At 37.4% G+C, this 27432-nt stretch overlaps 2 protein-coding genes across 2 annotated transcripts; both read left to right on the top strand.

The window, feature by feature from the left end:
• Positions 1-11241: 11241 nt before the first annotated feature.
• On the top strand, positions 11242-13495 carry LOC110916322 (peroxidase 10). Its single transcript, XM_022161065.2, has 4 exons — positions 11242-11472; positions 11653-11844; positions 12420-12585; positions 12930-13495. The coding sequence occupies exons 1-4, from the start codon at positions 11269-11271 to the stop codon at positions 13340-13342; spliced, it is 975 nt and encodes a 324-aa protein (XP_022016757.1). The 5' UTR covers positions 11242-11268; the 3' UTR covers positions 13343-13495.
• Positions 13496-26137: 12642 nt separating this feature from the next.
• Positions 26138-26973, top strand: LOC110919083 (26S proteasome regulatory subunit 6B homolog). Its single transcript, XM_035985389.1, has 4 exons — positions 26138-26212; positions 26301-26361; positions 26751-26880; positions 26943-26973. Exons 1-4 carry the CDS (start codon positions 26141-26143, stop codon positions 26971-26973), a joined length of 294 nt encoding a protein of 97 aa, XP_035841282.1. The 5' UTR covers positions 26138-26140.
• Positions 26974-27432: the final 459 nt, after the last annotated feature.

The following is a 27432-nucleotide window of genomic DNA, read 5'->3' as shown; positions in this document are numbered from 1 at the left end:
CACTACTGACACAGAAGGGTGTCACCTACCGATGGGGCAACACGCAGGAAACTGCTTTTCAGCACTTAAAGGATAGACTTTGCAGTGCACCTATCCTCTCATTGCCAGAAGGCACGGACGATTTTGTGGTCTATTGTGATGCATCCATCCAGGGTCTTGGATGTGTATTAATGCAGCGCGACAAGGTCATTGCTTACGCTTCGCGTCAACTTAAGATACATGAACGGAATTACACGACGCACGATTTAGAGCTGGGAGCTGTTGTTTTTGCACTCAAGATATGGCGACACTACCTGTACGGTACCAAGTGCACAATTTACACCGATCACAGGAGTCTCGAGCATATCTTCAGGCAGAAGGAATTGAACATGCGTCAACGACGATGGGTTGAACTACTGAACGATTACGAATGCGCCATCAAGTACCATCCAGGCAAAGCCAATGTTGTGGCTGACGCTCTCAGTCGGAAAGACACTTTACCTCGGCGCGTGCGAGTGCTACAACTTACGATTCAGTCTAGCCTTCCTACACAGATACGAGATGCTCAGGCAGAAGCATTGAAACCAGAAAACGTCAGGGCTGAAGCCCTACGCGGCTCAAGGCAACGATTAGAACAGAAGGCAGACGGCGCCAACTATGTAACGGGGCGTATTTGGGTCCCACTTTATGGCGGCCTACGCGAACTTGTGATGGACGAAGCACACAAGTCTCGCTACTCGGCACATCCAGGGTCAGATAAAATGTACCACGATCTCAGAACAACGTATTGGTGGCCAAACATGAAAGCTCTTATCGCAACTTACGTCGGCAAATGTTTGACTTGTGCGAGAGTCAAGACAGAGTACCAGAAACCCTCAGGCCTACTTCAGCAACCCAAGATACCGCAATGGAAATGGGAAGAAATTTCCATGGAATTCGTTACAGGCCTACCTAGATCTCAGCGTGGGAATGATACCATATGGGTGATCGTGGATCGACTCACCAAGTCTGCACACTTCCTAGCTATAAAGGAAACGGATAAGTTCTCCACTCTCGCAGACATCTATCTCAAGGAAGTTGTTTCAAGGCACGGAGTGCCCACCTCTATCATTTCGGATCGGGATGCACGATTCACGTCAGAACTATGGCAAGCGATGCACAAATCCTTCGGCTCACGATTAGACATGAGCACAACATATCATCCTCAGACGGATGGGTAGTCTGAGCGAACGATCCAAACTCTTGAAGACATGCTTAGGGCATGTGTTATTGATTTCGGCAACGGCTGGGGAAAAGCATCTCCCTTTGGTGGAGTTCTCGTACAATAACAGTTATCACACCAGCATACAAGCCGCTCCATTCGAGGCATTGTACGGGCGTAAATGCCGGTCACCTCTCTGTTAGGCAGAGGTGGGGGATAGTCAGATCACGGGTCCAGAGATTGTAGTGGACGCCACAGAAAAGATAGCACAGATACGACAACGCATGGCGGCAGCACGCGACCGTCAGAAAGCCTACGCGGACAAGCGTAGAAAGCCTTTGGAATTTCAGGTCGGGGACCGGGTTTTACTTAAAGTCTCACCCTGGAAGGGTGTGGTTCGTTTTGGCAAACGGGGCAAACTAAATCCACGGTATGTCGGACCATTCGAGATCATAGAAAGAATAGGCAAGGTAGCCTATAGACTGAACTTACCAGCTGAACTCGGAGCAGTTCACAACGTCCTTCACGTCTCGCATCTGAAAGTGCCTGTCAGATGAGACTCTCATAATTCCTTTGAAAGAACTCACTATCGACGAACACTTGCATTTCGTCGAGGAACCTGTAGAAATCACAGACCGGGATGTTAAGGTCCTCAAAAACAAGAGAATCCCTCTTGTCCGAGTTCGTTGGAACTCCAAACGTGGCCCAGAGTACACCTGGGAACGCGAAGACAGGATGACAGAAAAGTACCCCCAGTTATTCGGAACCAATGCAACCACTACTGAGGCTGAAGCTACTACTGCGGAATTTCGGGACGAAATTCCAGATCAACGGGGGGAGGATGTGACACCCCAGGAAAACCAGTGAACGATACAACTTACCTAGCTTCCTCAGTAAACGCATGCCAAATTTCGGGACGAAATTTCTTTTTAGTTGGGGATAATGTGACAACTCGTATTTCGAACCTACTTTGTGTAACGTATGTGAATGATATGTGATCATGTGAACTTAGGAACTTTGATGTATTGAATGCTATTGTGTATATGTGTATGTTATGTGCAATGTGTATTACGTGTATGTATACAATCAAACCCGAACCGCACAACACTACACAACCAATCGCACAAGCCCTTGGGCCGTATTGCTTGTACTCGGAACACATTGGCAACCCATTAGGGGTTCGGCCACTCTCATATTTATACCGCAGAAAAACCTCATTGAGGGTTTTGTTTCTCCATTATTTGCAAACATTACAAACACACAAACCCTAGTCTTTCATCCTCTGGAAGCCGACGGCAAAACACCTCTTTCAAACCGAAGATTCTTATAGCTCGAACCACCTTTGTTACCTCCCAATCAGTTAGTATTTTGTTATTGTTTCCTTGTTAAATGTTGATATGATACCATGCTAGACAAAACCGACCAGGATTGTATATGTGATATTAAGCTAGAACCGATTTGATGTTGCTATGCCTTGCTTGCGGATTGATAATGTTTGATTGTTGTTGATGTTCTTACTAATCGGCTCGCATAAATGTCATGTATGATTAACATAAGAATTGATGACCTTGTGATATTACCGAATAAATAAGCAATCGGCTGTGATAGGGTTCTTGTTTAACATGATTGATTATGTTGATTGATTGATACATGTTTACTTGTCATGAAATCGGCTCACATGTACAGTATTATAGATAGATTTAGAGTTGTTAATCACTTGATGCTTGAAGTAACCGGCTGTGAGATAGTAGAACTCGGATTGATGATCAGGTTTAATTCGATTTAATGTTAATAAGTTGTGTTCATGTATGGTTCGGTTAGGGTTCTTGAGAAAACATTGGATTATGCATGTTTGATCTATTATGTGTTGTATGATTAGTTGGAAACTTGTTAATTGATAAAGTGTAAAAAGGAAACTTATTAAATTGATTGTAACCGATTGCCAAGAAATCCGGAATTTGTTAAACAGCCGCACAAGGCCTCTTAATCGCACATGAGGCCATTCGCACAAGACTCCGGACCACACAAGTCATTCGGTCGCACAAGATGTCTTGACCGCACAAGGGGTTCCCAATCGCACAAGATCCCCTGAACCGCACAAGTCATATGTTTTGCTTAACTTTTTGGGCCGGATGGTTAATTGGGCTGGACTCGTCCAATCGTACAATCCAATCAGGATCGCACAAGTCACTCACGTATATTATTTGGGCCGAGATTGCATTATTGATTTGTTATATGTTGGGCCGGGTATTGTTTGGGCTAGACATTTATATCGCACAAGATGGTTGGGCTCGCACAAGCTCAATGGCCCAACCATCCGAGACGCACAAGTATGATTATGATATGCTTTTGACTGTTAAACGTGCAATACGTGATTGATATGATTTATACGTGCATTACTAGAACCAAATCTGACTTGTATGGTAACCCTGTTAGGACGTGGTTGACCACTTTAGTTCAAGAACCATTTTGTGTATCTGCCGAGCAACCCAAGGTGAGTTCACACAGCCAAGGCATGGGGTTCCCAGGGTGGGAATGGGATTGGATGATTATTTCGTGCGTACTTAGTTAATGGAACCTAATGATATAGTCCTCAGGGTGAGGATGGTAAATGATAAGATACGGCTAGACTAGTATACCTGCTTGAACTGATCTTCGCACACACGCCAATGGTTGGCTGCGATAATTATGACTGATCTTCGCACACATGCTTCGGGGAGGCTGCGAACTATAGAGACTAAATCTTCGCAAGTAATGCCAGGGTGGCCGCGATACAAATATACATAGTCTAGGATATTTGGGAGTATTAACCCAAATCTTCGCATACATGCCGAAAGGGCCCGCGATGGAAACCAATACTATACATGAACAATGAACGAACATAATACGACTCATACAATTACTATTACTAAACTTACTTTCTGTGAACTCGCTCAACTAGTTGTTGACTCTCTGCTGCATGCCTTGCAGGACCTTAGGTACATTATGGAGCTTGCACAGGGAGGAGCAGGTCGTTGTGGGATACGGATCGTAAACGATATTTGAACTTATAACTTACTTTGGGTTTTCATTATTATGCTTCCGCTATTTAAACAATGTTTGGTTATGAACATCAGTCATGTCACGATGAATTACATTTTCTACTTATACACTTAAATGCTATGTTTGATATGATTGATGGCTTGATCCTGGTCATGTCACGCTCCCAAGCGGTGGTACTCCGCGTGTGGGATTTTGGGGGTGTGACAGATATCGCCACTTCTTTATTTGCTTACCATTAGAACTTTCTGGCGGTTACTGTGCATCTTAACTCTAGTAGCGACAATGGTGTGTAGGTAATTTATTATCTTTTTCTTCTATCATAATCTTCATTATGCTATGGTTTTTATGGCAATTAATAATGTTCTGGTCAGATACCGTGATGATATCTTCCGACTAAGATTCGACGTTTAAAGGTAAGTCTGGTTACGTTTTACATCTACTCATGGGTTGTTGTGTGTGTGTGTGTGTTAGAGGTTTTAAGATACATGCTCTGCAGCTTCAAACATAAGATATTTCATTTATATTATTAAATATTGTTGATGAATATTAAAAGGGTAAAATATGTATTAAAACTTAAAAGTACGTAATTTAGAAAAGTGTATTAATGTTTGTGGATAAACCGAAAAGATATGACTATTTCAATTGATTTATATTAAAGGAGTTGATTGGTACATGTATTTTAAGATATATTTAAATTACTATATGTAAATGATAATCTCTGTATATTTAAATTACCATAATGGTCTCTTAAGAACTCCTTTTTAAGACACTGACACACATATAACATTGGTTTACATGTAAACAAACAATGGTTTACTATACCTGGTAAAATGGACTGGATTGGGCCGATCACAACACTTTATTTGGTAAAGTACATGCACATGTTATCTACATTGTGTCTAATGATGAATGTCATTCTTTATAGATTTAGAGGGGATATAACAGGAATTGGTATCTAGATCAGGGGCTTTCATGAAAGTTCACACTATTGTGAATGCACGTGTTCATTTGGTATGCAACTGGCTCCATTTTCTTTGTCTTTCTTTGTCGATGACATGATGTTAACCCTCATAATCACTAAATTACTTACCAATATGGAAGTGTATGGTGAACTAATTTGATGCCAACGAGGAATGTGAAGACAACCTAGGGGTGAGTGTCATTTTTTCATTGATGCAGTCATATATACTGGAAATTCGTTAGTTTACAAGTTCATTTGGTTGTTTTTCTTTTCTCCGGCTAATATTATTGACAAAGGCACGATACTCAATGGCAAGTTTTAGAAGAGAACAAGTTGTGATCTTATAGCAGGCAAGTATTCTTGAATCTTGATGACAGATTCAAATGCATTAAGGTAAACTATTTAACTACAACATAAACATGGGTCAAACAAATCATTTCATTAATAAAACTTTACTAAAGAGTTTGCATCAGATAAAGCTAGATGTTAGGTTTTATATAGAAAAAAAAAGTTGTCGGGCTTTCGGTAGTGTGATTTTCTTTTAGGTAAAGACACATCCACACCCCCATCACACCCAAGATGGTACCAACCAAAGAAGAGGAGATCAAACTTGGGCATAGCAATGTGTATTTCTCTGCTAACCCTAGATGTCTTTCTTAGGTGTTTGGTAATGTAGATCTAGCTAATTATTCTTTGTGGAATAGTGTTTTAACTGAGTGGGTTTGTAAAATCGTTTTTTTGTTTATATGTTAGGTGTGTTGGCGCACGTATGCTTGGTAGCATGCTGGAGGTTCTTCGTTCTGCTTTCATAAATCGTGTTGCATACAAATGTTCGTACCAACGGCATTGCTCACATCAATAAGTTCGTACCATCGGCTACTCATAAGCATGGCATCACTCCCATTGTATTGGAAACGTAGTGCTGTTGCAACAGGTACCCTTAACGGACAGTCCTCATGTCATCATTATGCGTCTTTGATATTTTAAGAGAGTTTATACTCAATCTGTTGCAACTTTTTTACCACATTTGTTATTATATATCTAAGAAAGCTAACTTTATAGAACGATTTGTTTTAGCGCGCCACAACGCGCGCATGGTTAAATCCTAGTTTAGCCATAAATACCATCAATTCATTTTTATAGCTTATGATAGCTTCACATTTAATTAAGTTTAGTGGCGAGTAGCATTGGTGACATAAAGGAAATATGCACCCGCGTTACGACAACCATTTTCTCTAGGCCTGTAAACGAACCGAACGAACACGAACATAGGCATGTTCGTGTTCGTTCATTTAACTTTAACCGAACACGAACACGAACACGAACGTATAATCGAACATATTTTTTGTTCGTGTTCGTTCATTAAGAAATCATGGATGTTCATGTTTGTTTATGTTCGTTCGTTTAAAGCCTAAACGAACAGTTCACGAACATAAACAACAAAAAGTTAACTGAACATATTTGAATAAACATAAACAAACATAAATTAAAATGATTGAACAAACATAAACAGACAAAAATGAATGTAATTGAACAAATATAAACAAACACAATGTAACATTAGTGAGCACAAACAAACAAGTCTAATATATTACAGTTCATCCGAAAACACATCTAAATTAGGATTCACAACTACTAAAACTAAGTAGTTTTTTTTTATATAAAAATTAAGTAAGTGATAGGTTATGGTCTAAGAAAAAATTTAAAATTTTGTTTTTTATTACTAGAAACTCAATTACTAATTAATTATTTTATATAAGTAGTTGGAAAACCTAATATTTATATAAATACAACTATTCATGTATTTACCAAAATTTAAACGAAAACGAACATAAATGAACGAACATAAATGAACGTTCACGAACATAAATGAAGAAACACAAGGTGTGTTCATGTTCGTTCATTTAATTTAACGAACAAAATTTGTTGTTCATGTTCGTTCGTTTATTAAATAAACAAACTTCCCGCCGAACAAGTTCACAAATAGTTCATGAATGTTCGATTCGTTTACAGACCTAATTTTCTCCCTCTCATATTCATCATTGAGTTCGTCTTCTTTTTATAAAGCTGTTAGATTGATTTTAAGCCTCTCAATCATATAAGTTATTTCTAATATACCATTACATGCCCTTTCACAAAAATATAATCTTCTAATTAATCTTTTACTTCCCTCTATTTGATCCATAATTAGTTTCCAACTTCTGCAATTACATTTTTATAAAATTATTTTTGTGTTTTTATTTAAAACTTTGATAGCAAAAAGGAATATGGATCTATGTTTGTAGGATTTGCCATTAATATGTTGTTTTATTGGTACTTTGTTTGCATGGATGAAACCCTAATCATAAAGTGGTCATGACTTTCATGGTCATCATGATCCTCTATATCAGCGTCATGTCACCCACTTTTAATCCATCATCCAAAACCACTACCTAAAAGTGTGGTCATGACTCAAACCACTATTCTCTTATTTTAATTTATTTTTGTGAAAAGGAAACGAAGAAATTAAAAAAGGAAAGGAGGTCTATGGTTGCCATGGTTTAATCCATGCCAACTATGGTAGATGAGGCAAGTAGGTGGTGTACCAATCCATTAATGATCATACGTGGCGATTGATGACCAATCCCATGCTCTCCACACCCTTTACCCTAATACGCTCTCAAAGTTGAGTTTTCAACTTTTAATCCTGGTGATGATGGGTATTTAGGATTGGACCCGAAGCATGTATTTTGGCTTGGACGAGACCCGGCCCACTAAGGTTGATCCAACCCACATCCACCTCTTATTGGAGGCCCAACTCTTTATAGTTTTATTTAAGGGTGTGCCCTCGTGACTCTCCACTACTTTCTCCCCTCAAATGACTTCATCAATTCCTCTCATATACGAAACAAATATGTATTCTTGTTAATTCAGTGGCTAACACAACGTTTCTTTTTCATGGGCCAATCGAGAGGTTTAAACAAACTTTTGAGGGGCTATTAGGATTCTAAAGGTAACACTAAGTTTTTTTATTCAGGGGGTCTTTAGAGTGAGTACGCCAATGCTCGTTATATATACGTGATATTGATTCTAAGGATCCCTTTTAATGGGTTTCCTTCATGTTGCGGCTCCATCTCAGGCTTGGGAGAGTTTAGAACTGGTCCACACGACTCCAGGACCAACCCCGACAATAGTTGCGTAAATATTTGGCTGCCATTCATGAAATCACAAACATAAACAAGTTTACCAACGTAGTCAGTTTAAGGAGAAGGATCATATGTGAAGGCTTTTATTGGTGAGAAGTGTGAAAGGATTTTGAAGTATTTAATCACTAATTAAATTGTTAAGTTAGGGGGGGAGGGGGTGGTCACTAGTGATAGAATTCTATCACTCACAAGCACCAATCAAGTTCCGCCATATCATCAACCATTTTTCCATCATTCACAACCTTTTTTAGTGGGGGGTGGTCATCACTCACCACCACACCCAACAATTTCCCCCCAACCAACAACTACCCTCACAAAATAATATCATCACGCGTTGAAAAAATCACGGAAACGTGTTTTCGTTAATGTATCATGCGTTGATGTTTATGGTGGCGGTGAGAAATAACGCGTTAATGTATCACGCGTGATGGTATAACGCACGGCCCTCTGTGGCCTTAAGTGGTGGCAAAATACTAACCGATTCGTACATAAAATAGGGATGGAAGGGCAAAAAATGTGAATGGTCACCATTGTTGACTTTTATGTGGGTTAAAAAATGAATGGCAAAATCCACCAAATCTTTTTTAAAATCCAATAATTTTTTAATGTTATACTATTTATAAAAACGTACCATAAAATACAAAATATTATATTATTTTAAAATTGAGTTCAACGTCGCTATAGGTTTTAAAAAATTAAGATGGTACATGATGTGATTAACGTTGCTATAGGTTTTAAAAAATTAAGATGGTACATGATGTGATTATATAACTTGGTACATAATTGTATAACCTGATACTTGATTATATAACCTGATAATACGTTATGGTATAACTCTAGTACATAATTAATATGGAATTTTATGTCCCTCATCAGTCATCTCTACAAGTTAGGGGAATGCTTCTCGATTTTCATCTCTTTTTCCCACCTCACCTTCCAATGTAGCACCTTTCTCTTTGCTTATTCCCTCTTTCTAAACCCACTAAAGGGCTGTTTGTTTGCCTCTTAAGACCGCAGGGAGTGGTGGCGTTGGTTGGGCGGAGGAAGCCAGCCAACGCTGGCTAAGCCACTTCGGGCCAGCGTTGGTGTTGGCGTTGCCCTTTTGGCGTCGCTATGGAGCCTGGCATTGGGCGGGGTGATGTGGCTAGCCATGATTGGACCTTCATTTTATAAATCTCAACTATTTTAAAAAAATAAAGTCAGCCAACATGTCTGCCCAACGCCGCTAACCCACGCCGCTTCCATACCCCACTTCTTTTGGGGTGGTCCGGTGGATCACACTATCACCACGTATCGAGTAAAGCTCCCAACCCAAACCAAACCCCCACTCCCCGCAGTCTAATGAGGCCCTTAGTCCACCCTAATCTATAAATAATGATGCCAATCGGAAAGCCCACCTTTCTTTTTGAATGTATTTGTCTCACTAAAAAAGATGGAAAGAAAATAGCACTTTGAAATTTGGATTATTTATCTGAAAAAAGTGTTTAGAAATGTCTGAGTGAGTAGATTGCCTATCAAATTATGCTCCATTTCCACTTAGACCAAGCGTAGTGGTAGAAGGTTATAATGCCCCCACCATGGGGCATTATACGACACTTGGCGTCCTAGTCAGTAAGGGGGCATTATAGCAAAAGTGGTGTAGTGGGTATAATGCCCCATAATGCCCCATTCAATCATTAACCAAAAAAAAAAAAAAAAAAAAAAAAAAAAAAAAAAAAAAAAAACAAGTGGATGGTGGTGGTTGGTCAAAAAAGCAAAGAGTCCCATGTCAGTCCCATGTCCACATGCAAATATCTCATTGGACACAAGCATGATCCCCCATCTCTCTCAGCGTTTTAATTTAAACGCCCTCGTCCAAATTTTCAAAAAATAACGCCGGTAAACGCCCCCTGTAATGGGGGGTTGGGCGTTTTCGGGCAATTTTTTTTTTAAAAAAAACGCCCCACTACGGGCGGTCTTAGAATTAATTTTAAAATGAATCTTCTTCACTCATGTAATTGACTTGTTTCATGTTCATTGTATCTTAATATCTTTTTATTAACTTATTTTATACCTTATATTCCCATGTGCTAATTCTTTTTCATTAACGATTGAGTTAGTTGCTTCATCGTCACCTTCTTGTTCAAGATCACAAGTACCTACCTGACCAACCTGTGTGAGAATTAGATAGTGGTTTGATTGAGTTATAAGGTGTAACGCGTATAAAACTAAATAGGCAAATTTCTCGTTATATATCTCTTTCTCTCTATAACCAAACCAACCGCATTTTTCCCCGTTATTTTCCAAGTCGCAAGAAATGAACCACAATGTTCATTTGTAACCAAACAATACAACTAGTTACTACGCGTCGGTAGATGTGAGAGTAAAATCCAAGGAACAAACGTAATAGCTTCTTCCTTGTGCATATATTTTATATTCATTCACTCACCTACATATGTGTGACTACTTTCGCTCATTATCGCTTTTCAAGTTTCATTTCAAACATTCAATTTTAAGCATCAATGTATCTATCTTAGCTTCGATCTGAACACATCTAAGCTCTTCATAAACCTCTCATGAAAGAGGACCAAACTCATAAAATATCAGTTATAATAATATACTAATCTTTATTTAATGATCTTTTGGTCATTACAAAAGACAAAGATGAACTCATTAGTGTACTTATCTTCTGACATGATGGAGCTAAAAGAAATCATTGTTTAATTGCAAACATTACAAACATGGCCATTAGGTTAACCACAAACTATAATGGCCATACCACTCTAGTAGCCCATCCAATAAACACACTTGATCTATAAATTATTCTCCTCTTTTTGGCGTATAAATAGTCACATGGATCTACCATGAATCTTAACAAAAACCTTAATCTCCTCAAAGTATCATTTTCCATTTAAGCCAATATGCATCAAAAGAACACTAGCATCATTTTCTTAGTTTTTCTTTCATTTCTTTTAGCTAATGGCCAACTTAATTATTACTATTATTATTCATCATGTCCTAACTTACAAATGATAGTTAAATATGGTGTTTGGGCAGCCATGAAAAATGACACCAGGGTGGCTGCGTCTCTTCTTCGTCTTCATTTCCATGATTGTTTTGTTAATGTAATCATTTGAATTGTTTTAAGTTTCGCGTTATGCATCAGTATTGCTTTTTTTTTTTTTTTTTTTTTGGGGGGGGGGGTGGGGGGTGGGGAATAAAGTTAACTGATCTCAAACACCCTCAAAACAACTTATTGTTGTATTAAAATGTAACAAGCATATTGTTTCCTGTTTTGTTTTTAGGGTTGTGATGGCTCTGTGCTTTTGGATGATACCGAAACCTTCAAGGGGGAAAAGACTGCAGGCCCGAATATTAATTCGGTTCGTGGGTTTGAAGTTATAGACAATATAAAGGCTGATGTGGAACGGGCTTGCCCGTCGACCGTTTCATGTGTTGACATTTTGACTCTTGCAGCTAGAGAAGCTGTTGTTTTGGTATGTTACAAGTTAAAACTTTTGCAATATTTTTTTTTACTTGGTTTTAAGTAATGGGCCAAAACAAATTCAACTTAAAACAATGTACTTGTACGCTGGGGTGACAAGTACACACTTTTATGAAGAAATAGTTTTAAAATACAGATAACTAATGATGATTTTGTAATTTAAAAAAAAAACTATTTTAAAATATAAAAAAAATAATGTTGATTTTGTAATTTATAGAAAAATATTGTTATAATTATTTATATCTTTGAATAAAACATATAAAAAAAATAATGTTGATTTTGTAATTTATAGAAAAATATTGTTATAATTATTTATATCTTTGAATAAAAGAACTTAAAAAGTTAGTTTTGTTAATTAATAAAAGAGACTTTAGGCTATTTACTACCCAATCCATTTGACATGTTAGTTTTAGCAAAAATAAGTTTTTGACCATATGAGATGATACAAACAAATATTGACTCATAAGGGAAGTAAATGTGTCCAAATTGTCACTCTACACTTTACTTATTTATGTTCTCCTTTACACCATTTTTGTGTTTTCTTAAAGTTTAATCATCTTTATACAGTCAGGAGGGCCAAACTGGGGCGTTGCACTAGGCCGTCGAGACGGTTTGACAGCAAACCTGAAAGCAGCAAACACGAACCTTCCATCACCATTTGATCCTCTAGAAAAGATGATCTCTAAGTTTACAGACGTAGGTCTCAATCTGAGGGATGTCGTCGCTCTCTCTGGTACTAGCCATTTTACGTTTTTTAATAAATTTAGGTACCATTCTTCCTAGAGGTGGTAAAATGGGTAGCTTTGTCAGATGGTAACGAGTTAAACGAGTTCGAAGCAAAAAAAATATATTTGTTGTCCTCATTGAAAATAACATTATTGTCCAAAAAGATTTAAAAAATTATAATCAGTAGTGTGCCAAATATGGCACAAAGCAAAATAACCAGCTTGTTGCTTTAAATAATTTTTTATTGTCTATTATTTTACTGATTAGACCTGTTAGAAAGAAAAATAACTCAGATTCAAATATCTAGTTCTTTTGCACCACTAAAAAGGGTTCTCTTTTCATGGCTCATAGGTGCACACACTATCGGGCTGGCTCAATGCTTCACATTCAAACACCGACTATTTGACTATAAAGGGACCGGTAAACCTGACCCGAATCTTGACTCATCTCTAGCCTCAAGCTTGAAAACCGCGTGTCCAAATGTTGCTAAATCAAACACAAACCTTAACTCCTTAGACATGGTGAGTACATACATGTTTGATAACGCGTATTATAAAAACCTCGTCAACAATGCTGGATTACTTGAATCCGATCAAGCGCTAATGAGTGATCCACAAAGTGCTTCTATAGTCAAGGGTTATAGCATGTACCCGTATCTTTTTTTTAACGATTTTGCAACATCGATGATAAAACTCGGTAACATTGGGGTAATTACAGGGCTAAATGGTGAAGTTAGAAAGAAATGTGGCCAGATCAATCATTAAGTTAATTGGATGTGGTGTTGCTAGATGGTTGAAAATAAGGGTTTGACTTTGACCTTTGTTGTACTTTGTATCACTTGTATGTTAACCAAAAAGTAATATAAGGTCTTGATGTTTTACCCCCGGTAAAGAAATATATTTAGCATTTATTAACTAGATTTTGAGAAGAGTAAATTATAAGTTTTTTTCCTTTATATTTATATCAAATTATAGACGTTGTACTTTTGGCCAAAAGTTTACAGGCGGTGTCCTTAACTTTTTAAAATCTTGCACGTTTTGTCCTTTAGGCCAAACCTGGTTAGAAATCTGAGTTAATTCTTGTCATGTGCAATGCACATGAGGGTAATTTTCCCCTCTCAACCCTTTCTATTTCCCCATTTATAACCCTCACCAACCCTTTGGCAAAGGAATGTCGGTTGGGGGATGCAAGTCGGTGGGCCGAATTGGTTATTCACAGTGAAAAATTTGGCGTTATTGATTTTAATATTCCCGAGCCATATCCTGTTTAATCAGTTTGTGTGGAGTTACAAAAAGAGGAATGATTTAGTGCCTTTTGCTTACGATACCGCTTAATTTGCCTCCATTATTAATCACTGATGTGGTGAAGGTACCAATATTGGGGTTGTTGGGAATTATATATTCATTGATCCAGTATCTAATGTCCCTTGGTACGAACCGATCATGTCTAGTTATTTTGAAATATCTTCAAATTTGTGTGCTGCTTGCGGAGAATAATTACTCAACTGTTTTGTGTGGTGATTTTGATTGCGAAATCTGTTGTTGTCTTTGATCGTAATTGGTTAATTAACAAGTTTTGATGAAACGAGATCATCTCTTTTGTCGATGATGATCGGTACCGGTGTCCGGTTGGATTCCGGTTATCACCGGAGTATCATCTTCTTTGTTTTTATTTTTATCTGTGTTGTGGTGGTTCCAAAGGGTTGGTGAGGTTTATAAATGAGGGAATAGAAAGGGTTGAGAGGGAAAAATACCATTTTACCCTCATGTGCAATGCACATGACAAGAATTAACTGAGATTTCTAACCAGATTTGGTCTAAAGGACAAAACGTGCAAGATTTTGAAAAGTTAAGGACACCGCCTGTAAACTTTTGGCCAAAAGAACAGTGTCTGCAATTTGATGTAATATAAAGGACAAAACTTGTAATTTACTCTTTGAGAAACAGACATACCAATGATTGTTTGCACCTTAAATCAATGTATGCAACACCTTAAATCAATGTATGCAATTGATTAAGTAATTCTCATAACTCTACTTATAGTAATTTTTATAAATCAGTGTATGTAATCGACTAAGTAATTCTCGCAACTCTATTTATGGGTAAGGTTATTGTAAAAAAGGTGTTTTTTTTTGTGAGAATGGTAAGAAAGAATCTACATCATTAGATCTTTGATCTAATGGTTGAGATCAATATGGACTAAATTGTAAATTGTGTTTTATTATTTTGGACTGATTTGAAAATTGTAGGGGTAATAGAGTCTTTATATCCATTTGAAAATAGGAAACCGTATCTTCATATGCACACCAGTTATCAAAACCCCTACAAATTCGCGATTTCACTCCTCAAAAATCGGATTTCATGGAAGAAGATCATCATCGAAAAACATCGTTGTGTTATAAACGTATTCCCAATCCTTGTTCATCGTGTATCGTCCTTTAATTTCTAGGGTTCCATAACATTCATCGGCGTTCTTTTTTAGGGAAAAGATCAAAATCGAGCGGTAAAGAGTGTTATATATAATGTTGTAGTGTTATACAAAGTTATAAAAGGGTTATATGGTGTCAACGGCGGAACTAGCCCAAAAATTTAGGAGTGTCTCAATTAATTAGTTTTTAGACTAAGGGTATCCTTTGTATAACAGAGACGAAGTTGAAGGGTATTTTTATACTACGAAAACGGAGTTAAGGAGTATTTTTACATTACGGAAACGGGGTTGGGGGTAGCCCGTGCTACCCCTACTAACATTCTAAGTCCGCCCCTGTATGGTGTTATATACTATTCGTAGTGTTTTATAGTGATTTGTAGTGTTATATCTTGTTTTGTAGTGTTATATACTTATTACAGTGTTATGAACTGTTGAATTGTGTTTTGTAGTGTTATATACTTATTATAGTATTATAAACTGTTGAATGGTGGTTGTAGCGTTATACATAATGCTTGCAGATAACAGCCATTAGATATAACACTGTATAAACACCTTAATTCTGCATTCATCACTATATAACACTATATAACACTCTATAAAACATTCATTTTGCGATCTTCAGATTTTATAATTGATGAACGATAACTCACAGAATCTTAATGGATCTTAAAAAAACAAATTCTTATTCCTATAATAAAGGGTGGCGGTTATTGAAGGTTATCAATTAATTGAATCAATGAGAAAATTACTTGTTTACCCTTTTGAATTAGTTTAGATTGAGGATACATGTCATCTCCACAATATTTCACACTTTTAACCCTTTTTACAGGATTCTCTACCCTCTACTTATAGTTATTTTTAAAATGAAAAGGTTCTCAAATACTACATTGTTTTGAAGAAAAAAAAACTTTAAATTGTTTTCAATTATTTTATTGGAATGTGTTTTTCATCGATGAGTGTAAGACTGTAGAGAGTGGGGGCTTAGGTTGGGGGCTTTACTCGACACGTGATGATTGTGGGCTTCATCGGACCACCCCAAAAAAAGTGGGGGGGGGGGTGGAAGCGGTGTAGGTTAGCAACGTTGGGCTGCCATGTTGGTTGTTTTTATGGCTAACGGTCAAAAATGAAGGTACAATCCTGGCTATCCAGCTCACCCCCACCCCACCCCACGCCAGGCTTCATAGTGACGCTGCCTGGGCAACACCAAAAGCAATGCTGGTATGGAGTGGGTTAACCAGCGTTGCCTGGCTTCCCCTGCCCAACCAACGCCACCACTCCGCGCAATCTAACAAACCATATTGTTTTTACTAACGAGTGTAACAAAACCGCTTGCGCAAATGCACTACTTGTGTGATTCCAACTTAGAAAAGAACCGGTTTGCACCTACAACCGTCTTCTATGGATTTTGCGGAACATATGCTCTATCCGCTTATTTGTTTTTGCTAAATTAAGTGTATATATAGGATAAGGATAGGTTAGGAACCACCCTTTATTACGACAACCGCGAGAATCAATGTGAACACCACCATAAATACCTAAAAAAATTAAGAACACACATAAATAATTATTTTAGTGATGAAATTTAGCGTTTTTTTTTTTTGTCGGTGTGGGTTAGGTTTTTTTTAGGTTTTTGGGTGGTGGGGGTTAGGTTTTTTTAGTTCTTTTTTTTTTTTTGGGTGGGGGGGGGAGGGTGGGGTAGGTTTTTTAGGGGTGTAGGGGTTAGGTTTTTTTGGGTTTTTTTTAGTGATGCATAGTTTTTTATGATAGTTGAAACATTACAAAATTAGCCTCCAAAATTTAATAACTACAGAATTTGTCTCTCTTTTTTTGGAAAGAGAAACTTCATTAGAAACACCAAAAACGAAAACTGAGCATCCACACAAACAAACTTACATATTTACAAAATTACATCACGAATCCCATGTGATATTCCTTTCAGATCTATTTTTGTCTCTGAATTACATCTCTTATACTAAATCTGGTATTTGAACACCCTCAATTAACTAGAACACACTTATAATATGCTATTATAGCTCTATACGTAATATGCCCAAAAGTATTATTGCTATCATATCCTGTCTAGGAGTTCGTCAATACGTCTCGTATAGGTCTATACTGGGTTGCATAGCCTGCCTCAAATAGTCTCATATATAGCGTATAGAAGGTGTTTTTTTACAAACATTTTATACAATATTTATAATTTTAGCAAGTTTTATATATATTAAAAAAATAATTTTGTTATAAAAAACATTGTTAAATTAACAAGTTTATATAAGAACATCATATATAAATTTGTTAACACTAGATAAATAAAATTTTTTTATAATAATAAATTTGTTAATTAACTGAAACTAAATTATCGTATGATACGTAACCAACTGTCGAGTACCCATTTCCCGGTGGACGGTCAACGGAGCTCGTCAACGTTGCAAAGGCCTAATGTCATCTTCCTGCAAAAGAGAACACCGTTAGCCTCGCCACGGAGGACCCCGGAGGGGGAATCCGTGACCAAGCTCCGGCGTGAGAATAAGTAACCTTGCCGGAAAACGAGGAGCTTATTCCGACAGGATGTGATCCCTGGAATATCCTCATTGGTGTGAATTCGAGGAAGAGTGCCTTAAATGTGATCCGAAGGAATGTTCGGAGTTAATATGTTGAGTGTATTGAATGAGGAAGAGTATTGAATGCATACCTTAACTTAGTCTTCACCTTCCTTATATAAAGGTGTTTGCTTATCTCCTTGGAGAATATAACCGAGACCATCTAACGGTATCTTAGAAGTTCTGGGGAACTCAGACACGTGTCTGAGCCCCAACGACTAGATCCTCAGCTTCATTAATGAAGCCAGCTGCCACAATACTCTTTCCGGTGATGTTTCTCTCTCTCTCTCTCTCTCTCTCTCTCTCTCTCTTTCGAGCAATTAATGATATAAGAGATATCACATCTCCTTCCTTTCCCGCCATATCTCATTGTTTCTTTTAAGAGATGAAGCCGGGTTTGGGCCTGCAGGCCAGCCCAAATAACAGGGGCCCAAGACGAGTTCACTGTGCAATAAGTGGGCCTCGTCATCAAGTCATCTCTAACCCCAGCTCACGAGACTCAAGTCATGTAAGCCTGGGCTGAGGTAAAATGGTTCCGGAACTGTAGCGATGGGGCCCTCTAATGATGACGAATCCCATCAGTTCCTCTGGATTGAGGAGGAGTTTTAATCCAACGGTTGGAGTTTTTTACTCTGTCACACGTGCCTTAAATCAGAGATCTCTTTTTAAATCTTTGACATTACGGTTACCGCCCCTTGCTAGTGGACTTCTTTAAAACCCTGAGCGCCCCTTCATTTCTGTCATAACTTCCACTTTTTCCTCCTTCATCATCATCTCCGTTTTTGTCCTTCGATTTCTCCGACGATGAGCCAAACAGGGCGATCACTAATCCGTTCTATCCTCACGAAGGAGGATCTTGAATCCTTTGTTACTATGTATCAAATCTCTCAGGAATTTTCCCATGTTTGCCCGGCCTAGAAGATCCGGCGGTTTGCACACCGGAAAGGATCGTTCTTTACATTCTTGCGTTCTCCTTTTGCCGCGTTCGCTACCCATTGTCGTCGTTCAAGGTGGAACTCTTGAAACACTTTGGTATTCACTTTTCTCAGTTACATCCTCTTGCTTTTATGCGGATTGTATATTTCGAGCTTTCTTGCATTGCTGTCTCTGGTGAACCTATGTATCTCTCTTTTGTATGTTCTATCGTCTCCAATCAGATGGAGACTGGTTTACCTTTCCCAAACGGAAGGACAGTGTCTCTCTACCCTGCTACTCCTTTATGCCAACATCCACCTACCCAAAAGAATGGAAGAACAGGTTTATCTTCGTTTCGGCTCCCCTGATCCCGAAATCTCCCCCATTGAAGGATCCGAAAGCGGTTATCGAGGACAGCGTCCCTGCACTCTCAGCAAACGAGACCGTCTTGTGGAAAAGGATGTACGAATATCCTACCAGGGCTTTCAATTTCCCGGAAGGGATTTTGGCCATGGGGGCTCTAAGCCCCCTATACCCTATTCGTCCCAAAGCTTATTGTGAGAAGAGAGGTAAATCCTTTGTTTTTGTAGCGGTATTGATTGCATTATGATTTGTAGCCCTTGCCTTTGGTTTCCCAAGTTATCTCTAGTACCTGTCTATGTCGCAGCCCCCGATCCCACCCCGGGAGCGGACGCCACGAGCACGAGCTGGTGGTATCGGTGTTTATTAAATTTGCAGCAGAATTAAAAGATCAGGATCGTAGTTAGGAAATAATTCTAGAGTTTGTAAAACACCAAACTTTTATATTAAACAAATGGGATAAAACCCATATTTCATTTATAATATCTTTATAGGGATAAACCCTAACTTGCTGAAAATATAACTTCTTCTTTTATTCAGGTAATTTATAGCCACTTTATTTAAGCCTTCAGTGCTCCATAGCTGGCTTCTAGTAGCTTCACATCAAGTTACCTGAAACGCGTTTTAAAAATATTTTATATGGAAGAAATACTGGCGAGTTCATTCCATTTTATAAAAAGACACATTGTTATAACTTCACAGTATTAAGAGCGATTACAACGTTTATATCTAACCAAAAACTCCAAGTACTTGTCACTCGACGGATCTGTGACTATGGTCATATCACACATTAGCTACCCATGTCCAATTGTGAAGGTTATCAAGTAGTGTATACAAAACCCCATAATACCGGTAGTATTTTGTAGAATAAAAAGACTTAATCACTGTAAGTATAACTAAAAAAACATTTAGGGTTTTGTAAAGTAAGTTGATGAAAAGAGGAATGACTCACAATAATGTGAGAAAAAGGAGAATGACTCACATTGTAAACTTAGGTTTTTCTACAGGCTTCCTGGTGATATTTTCTGATAATTTCTTGAGTTCCTATTAAAAATATACAATGCACGCGTGTTAGTGTAATAAACCAATTCATCTTTATTAATACGTCACGAGAGAGAACCCCAACTTAGTTTACAAAGCATAGCCTTTATCAGGCAGCGCTTTGACATCAGTTGCTGAGTTCAAGATCGATCGGACAGAGTATCGAATCAGTGATCAAGGATTAAAACACTTACAACGGGGCAGAACTTCGTGTTTTAGGGGTATAACTTTCGTCTTAAGAAGTTTAGAGAGAAAGAGAATCTGAACAATTTGGAAATGCAGGCTGAACGTTCAATTTATAGGATTTTCCGGACCCTGTCGCGCCCCGCGACGCACCTAGGCTAAGCCTGTTGCAGGCCGCCACCCCTTTATAGCTAGGGTTAGGGTTGCCTGGTCATTAGGTAGCCTTGACACGTTACGACACATGTCAACTAGTAGTGTCCGGCAAGTAAGGGCCGTCGCGCCCTGCGACACATAAGGGCTGTGTCCATTGCGGGCCGCCACGGGTATTAAAAATTCATTTTAATTATTTTTTAATTAAAATAAGGTTATACGGGTTTGGGTTTTCAATTACGGGGTGTTTTAAGGCGTTTTTGAGGGTTGTTATATTATCCCTACCTTTTTTTAAATCTCGTCCTCGAGATTCACTGGGAATAGGTAAGGGTATTTCCTTTTCATTTGAGATTCTAGCTCCCATGTGTATTCTGGCCCTCTCTTCGAATCCCATTTCACTTTGATCAGAACTAATTGTGTTTGAGATGTTTGATCTTTCTATCTTCAATCTGTATGGGCTTTTCTACAAACTTAAGCTTCTCATTTACTTCTATGTCTTGAAGAGGCATTATTAATGATTCATCATCTAAGCATTTCTTTAGGTTACATATATGAAATACATCATGTATTTTCCTGCCATTTCTTCTGGCAACTGTAGCTGATAAGCTACTGGCCCTATTCGTTTGATAATTTCAAAAGGTCCAACATAGCTTGGGCTTAACTTTCCTCCTTTACCAAATCTTACAACACCTTTCCATGATGAAACTTTCAATAATACCTTGTCTCCAACTTGAAACTCTAGGAGTTTGCGTCTGTTATCTGCATAACTCTTTTGATGATCTCGTGTTGTTTTCAGTCTTTCTTTGACTTGAATTATCTTGTCTGTTATCTGCATAACTCTTTTGATGATCTCGTGTTGTTTTCAGTCTTTCTTTGACTTGAATTATCTTGTCTGTTATTTCTTGCACAATCTCTGGACCTAACAGTTGCTTTTCTCCAATCCCTGCCCAACATACAAGTGTTCGGCATTTTTGTCCATAGAGTGCTTCAAATGGTGCAACGTTGATGCTGGAATGATAACTGTTGTTGTAAGAAAATTCTATTAGAGGTAAGTGATCATCCCAATTTCCTCAGAAATCTATTACACAGGCTCTAAGCATATCCTCAATTATTTGGATTGTCCTTTCACTTTGTCCATCTATTTGAGGGTGATAGGCTGTACTTTGATTTAGTCGGGTTCCTATTGCCTTTTGGAAACTTGTCCAGAAATGGGAAGTAAAACGACTGTCTCTGTCAGACACGATAGATAAAGGAATTCCATGTAATGAAACTATTCCATTCACATATAACTTAGCTAATTTTTCCATATTGAAAGTTTCTTTCATTGGTAAGAAATGCACAGACTTGGTCAATCTGTCTACAATCACCCAGATTGTGTCATTACCTTTTCGTGTCTTGGGTAATTTGGTAACAAAATCCATTGTTATCAACTCCCATTTCCAAGTTGGCATTTCCAATTGCTGAAGTAATCCTGAAGGTTTCTGATATTCAGCTTTAACCTGTGAACAAGTTAACATTTAGCAACATAATTTGCTATATCCTTTTTCAATCCTATCCACCAGAAATTTTTCCTTAAATCTTGATACATCTTGTCACTTCCAGGATGCATCGTATACTTAGATTTATGTGCTTCTTCTAGAATTTGACTTCGTAGGTTCCCTTGGATAGTATCCAAATCCTTTTCTTATGGAATTTCCAAATTCCATCTGTTCCTTTTTCTAATTCGTTAATCATTCCTTTCAGACCTTCAGCATCATCCTTGATTGTTGTTTCCTGTATCTTTTTAGTTTGTTCATTTAAATCTACTTGTAGGTTTAATCCGAGAGCACATACCCTTTTTGGCTTCTCATGGTACTTTTGACTTAAAGCATCAGCTACTACATTAGCTTTTCCTGCATGATACTGGATATCAAAATCATAATCACCAAGGATTTCCATCCACCGTCTTTGCATCATGTTTAATTCTTTTTGCCCAAAAACATACCTTAGACTCTTATGATCTGTGAAGACAATAAACTTATTACCGTAGAGGTAATGTCTCCAAATTTTAAGGGCAAAAATTATTGCTTCTAACTCTAGATCATGGGTTGTATAGTTCTCTTCATGCTTCTTAAGTTATCTAGAGGCATAAGCAATTACCTTTTGACGTTGCATCAATGCACATCCAAATAGACTATAAAGTCTTCAGTTCCTTCTGGTAAAGCAAGTATTGGTGCGTTCATTAACCTTTGCTTTAAAACCTTGAATGCTTCCTCTTGTCTTGGTCCCCATTCAAACTTAACTGACTTGCAAGTTAGTTTGGTTAATGGAATGGCTATTCTAGAGAAATCTTGAATAAAACCTCTATAATATCCTACCAATCTAAGAAAACTTATTACTTCTGTTGGTGATTCAGGGACTTTCCATTTTGTAATAGCTTCAATCTTTGTAGGGTCCACATGAATTCCTTCATGCTTAACTAAGTGTCCAAGAAATTGCTTCTTGCAATCAGAATTCACATTTTGAGAATTTAGCATAAAGCTTCACTTTTCTCAACAATGTCAGAAGTATATGCAAGTGTTCCACATGCTCTTCCTTACTTATGGAGTAAATTAGTATATCATCTATGAAAACAACTATGAATTTATCCAGGTATGGTTTACATATCCTGTTCATCATGTCCATAAGTACGGCTGGGGCATTGGTTAAACCAAATGGCATGACTGTAAATTCATAATGACTGTACCTTGTTCTGAAAGTAGTTTTAGGAATGTCCTCTTCCTGTACTTTCAGTTGATGATATCCTGAACATAAGTCGATCTTGGAAAAGACCGGGCTCCTTGAAGTTGATCGAATAGATCATCGATTCTCAGTAGTGGGTACCGATTTTTAATCATAACCTTATTCAATTCTCTGTAATCAATGGACATACGCATCGATCCATCTTTCTTCTTGACAAATAACACCGATGCTCCCTATGGCGATGAACTAGGTTGTGTAAAACCTTTTTCGAGTCATCTATCTGTTTCTTCAATTCATGCATCTCCGTCGGTTCTAGACGATAGGGTGCTTTGGCAATCGGTGCCGTTCCTGGAATTAGGTGAATTCTAAATTCAACCTCTCGGTCTGGCGGTAATCCAGCTAACTCTTCTGGAAAGACATCTGAGAATTTAGATGCTACGGGAATATCTTTTAATTTTTTTCCTTTAGTGTTAATGATTTCAGAAATCATATACACCATTCCTCCTTTTTGTGAGTAGCTTGCAGCTTTCATCACAGAGATAAACTTCGTTGACCTTGTCGGGTTGTCTCCTTTAATTGTGATCCGCCAGTTGGTGTACTTACTTCTTCAGACTTTTGATCACACAAAATTCGTGCATGATTGGCTACCAACCAATCCATTCCTAACACGACATCGAATCCGGCTAGATTCATTAGTAAGAGGTTAGCAGTAAACTTATAATTTAAAATTTCTATCTTTCCTTCCCAAAGGATTTCGCTAATTTTGATAGAATTTCCATTTTCCATCTCCACCAGATAGTCTTGGTAAAGTTTAGTTAACGGTTGATTGAGAAGTTTGTGGAAGGAAGTATTTATAAAACTTTGGTTCGCACAAGAGTCAAATAATACTTTAGCATAAACATCATCAACTAAAAACATACCGGCAATCACATCAGGGATCATCTTAGCTTCTTCGGCTGTCAGTACGAATGCTTTGGCATTCTTCTTGGGTCCTTCTATTGCCTTTGCTTTGTTGTTGGCTGCTGGAGCTAGTTATGGACAGTTTGGGCGGATGTGACCTGCCTCTCCGCAGTTGTAGCATATTTTGGCACTAGCTTTCTTCGTACAGTCTTCTTCCTTATGTCCTGGTGTCTTGCAGAAATTTCAGGATACAACACACTTTCTAGAGTGCTTCTTTCTACAGAGTTTACAGAAAGATGAAGAAGATGAACCTGTTCCTTTCCCACAATAGGAATTACCATAACATAGTTCCTGGGTAAACCTTTGGGCTAGATTCTTTTTCTGGTTTTCTTCTTTTGTGCGTACCAATCCATCTATCAAAGTGTTAGCAAGTTCCACTGCTTCTTTTATTGTTTATGGTCTAGCTGCCTTAACAATATTCCCGATCTCACTGATTAATCCCCAGATATAACGGGAGACTAATGGTGGTTCTGGTGAGGCTATTGTTGGTACTATCCTAGCATATTCAAAGAATATGGTAGTATATTCCATGCTATCTACCCCAATCATTCATGGTTAAGGAATTTATTGGCAATCTGTTCCTTTTCATGAGGAGGACAGAAGTTCCTTTCAACTATTTCCTTAAAGTTGTTCCATTCCATATTGTAAATCCTGTCACTTCCTCTTTATTGTAGAATGGTATTCCACCACTCTAATGCTCCATCCTTGAAAAGATTAGAAGCATACATAATCTTATCCTCATCTGCACACTTATTTTTATGACCACTTCAGTCTTTTCTATCCAACGTAAAGTTGAAATTGCTCCTTCGTTACCTGAGAATTCTATTGGTTTGCAGGATAAGAATTCCTTGTAAGAAGAACCATGTGAGATGGTTCTTTTTCTTTTTGGAATTAGAGCTTTGATAAGAATTCCGTGGTCTCCATTCACATTATGAGTTGGTTCGTCATGAGTACGTTTACTACCAATTATAGTATTATTATTTTCTGCCTTTTTATTAAGAGTATCAATAATAAATGGCATGGCATCTATGATTCCTTGAGCTACTATGTGTTCTATAGCACTTTTATCCACTTGGTTCTCGTTATCATTATTTTTCTGGGATTCCTGATTTACTTCGTTTGACATCTTAATTGTAAATATTATCAGGTATTAATATCACAAAATAAATTAAATAAACAGATACTCTAAGCATATTGAACCAAAATCGTCGAGCATCGCGACATTTACTCTTTTTCATATATATGCATCTAGTACAAACTATAACTGAAATTTAAACGTTAGTAGTTATGCATCGATACATATATTATATATGTTTTTGGTGGATTAATATATATATATACATACATACATATAGGACAAAGATCCGTTAGGAACCACCCTTTATTGCGAGAACCGCGAGAACCAATGTGAACACAACCAAAAACACCTAATAATAGCTAAAAAACACACAATTTTTTTTAATATTTTTATAAAAAAATCGCTACTTTTAGTAGCAAAAAAAAAATTAATTAAAAATGTTTTTCGGCTAAAAAAGATGGTGTCGACAAGTGGATCTTTATTCTCAATGATATGGGAGACAGTGAAAGCATCACGGGGTTAGGTTTTTTGGGGGTTTTAGTTTTTAGCATTTAGCTTGGGGGGGTGGGGGGTTTAGGTTTTTTTTTTTTTTTTTTTTGGGGGGGGGTGGGGGTTAGGTTTCTTTAGGGTTTTTTTTAGCTATTTTAGGTTGTGTTCACATTGGTTCTCGCGGTTCTCGCAATAAAGGTGGTTCTCGCATGAACCTTACCCTATATATATATATATATATATATATATATATATATATATATATATATATACAATATATAATATACATATCCAAAGGACTTCTTAAGGTCATTGAAATTTCCTTAAAACACTTTTAAAGCATAATGTACAACCCTTTAAAGCACAATATAATTTACAATCCCAATTATACCCTTCACTTAAAAAAACACACGGGTACACAAATCAATTTTAGGGTTTCTCATTCTCGTAGCATTTTATCCGCCCCCATAGAGCTGCTTTCTCTCCAGGGGATTCAAAAGGGGAACTAGGATTTCTCTTGGCGAAGCACGATCTGGCTTTCTCAATGACACCGGATCAATGAATCTCAATCTATACGACACCTAATTGACTGAGTTTGAAGGTGTGAAGGGTTCGAATTCGATTTTAGGGTTTTTAAGATGCACATCGCCAGATCTAGGGTTACGAAATCATTTTTTCACCTCCTTTCTCTTCACCTCATACCATCACAGGTGCGTATATGTTCTTTATAACTGATTGTGCTTTTGTATTTCATATTGTTTGGTCTTAATCTATGCAGTTAGTGTGACAATGAATTAGGGTTTTCACTTTGGGGGAAACTTTGCAACATTTTCAGATTCGGCTGATTTTCTCTCATCAGGTTCGGTTTTTTTGATTTCAAGTTACCAGTTGGGATGTTATATAATTATTCACGGTGTTTTAGGAGTGATTTGATTTAATATGTGATGTATTTTTGCATACGGTTTGTAAATGTTATATATATTAGACTTTAATTTACGATAAACAGTAATATGTAATTGTTGTGTTTGCATTAAAGTTTAGTGAACTCTACTTGAGTTGTAGCTGTGATTATATACTTATTCAATATTCATTTTTTGTGATTCAATTGGTTTTTCAGTTAACCAAAGTGATAGATGGATTTGAAGTTTTAGGTTTTATGATGATTTGATGCTAGCTGTTTCTGATTTGAATGTAGTAGATTAGATCCGAATTTTTACATACCTAAACTTTATTCGTCTCCTATAGCAGGTGAAATCAAGGAGGCAGTTGAGTTTCCTTTAACTCACCCTGAGTTATATGAAGACATCGGTATTAAACCTCCAAAGGGCGTTATACTTTACGTAGAACCAGGAACAGGCAAGACATTGCTTGCAAAGGTGTGCATTTTAAGCTTCCATTTAGACAATTTCATGTTAAAAACAACCAAACATATATACGAAGTCTTCCGTTTTGCTTTATTTTTTGTATTTGAAACTTTTGTATGTTGTTCAGGCTATGGCAAACTCCACATCAGCAACGTTCTTACGTGTTGTTGGAAGTGAGTTGATTCAAAAGTATCTTGGGGATGGTCCTAAGCTGGTCAGAGAACTCTTTAGGTCGTTTGAACGGTCTTAAAGAGACCCAAACAACATTTGAGGTCTTTTTATCATATAAAAGTTATATGTTGAGTTGGTTAAGAAAATTTGAACTGTGTTTATATGAATTGAATTCCAAATTCGGCTTTTAAAACGACTTCGAACCTATAAATTTCACATTAATTTCCAATTTTGAATAGAGCCAAACAATATTTGAAGTCTGATCCTGCTATGAATTTCCCAATTGACAATTTTTGAGCCTTCGTTTTTTATAAATTTATTATTAAAATAATGCTTAAATTTATATTAACCAATAAGATTAGGAGTGAGAAATTATAGAGTGACCAGTCAAGTAA

This window comes from Helianthus annuus, chromosome 16 (assembly GCF_002127325.2).
Source record: "Helianthus annuus cultivar XRQ/B chromosome 16, HanXRQr2.0-SUNRISE, whole genome shotgun sequence".
Lineage (NCBI taxonomy): Eukaryota > Viridiplantae > Streptophyta > Magnoliopsida > Asterales > Asteraceae > Helianthus > Helianthus annuus.
Note: the sequence above shows the minus strand (reverse complement) of the source record. Positions and strands in the feature narration are given on the sequence as shown.

What these genes read in the sequence shown, in the direction of transcription:
- LOC110916322 (XM_022161065.2), top strand. Translation starts at nt 11,269, where the DNA reads ATGCATCAAAAGAACACTAGCATCATTTTCTTAGTTTTTCTTTCATTT. An exon ending in TCCATGATTGTTTTGTTAAT is followed by an intron (nt 11,473 to 11,652) that starts GTAATCATTTGA and finishes TTTTGTTTTTAG; the next exon opens with GGTTGTGATGGCTCTGTGCT. An exon ending in GGATGTCGTCGCTCTCTCTG is followed by an intron (nt 12,586 to 12,929) that starts GTACTAGCCATT and finishes CATGGCTCATAG; the next exon opens with GTGCACACACTATCGGGCTG.
- LOC110919083 (XM_035985389.1), top strand. Translation starts at nt 26,141, where the DNA reads ATGCACATCGCCAGATCTAGGGTTACGAAATCATTTTTTCACCTCCTT. An exon ending in TTCACCTCATACCATCACAG is followed by an intron (nt 26,213 to 26,300) that starts GTGCGTATATGT and finishes ACAATGAATTAG; the next exon opens with GGTTTTCACTTTGGGGGAAA. An exon ending in GGCTGATTTTCTCTCATCAG is followed by an intron (nt 26,362 to 26,750) that starts GTTCGGTTTTTT and finishes CTCCTATAGCAG; the next exon opens with GTGAAATCAAGGAGGCAGTT.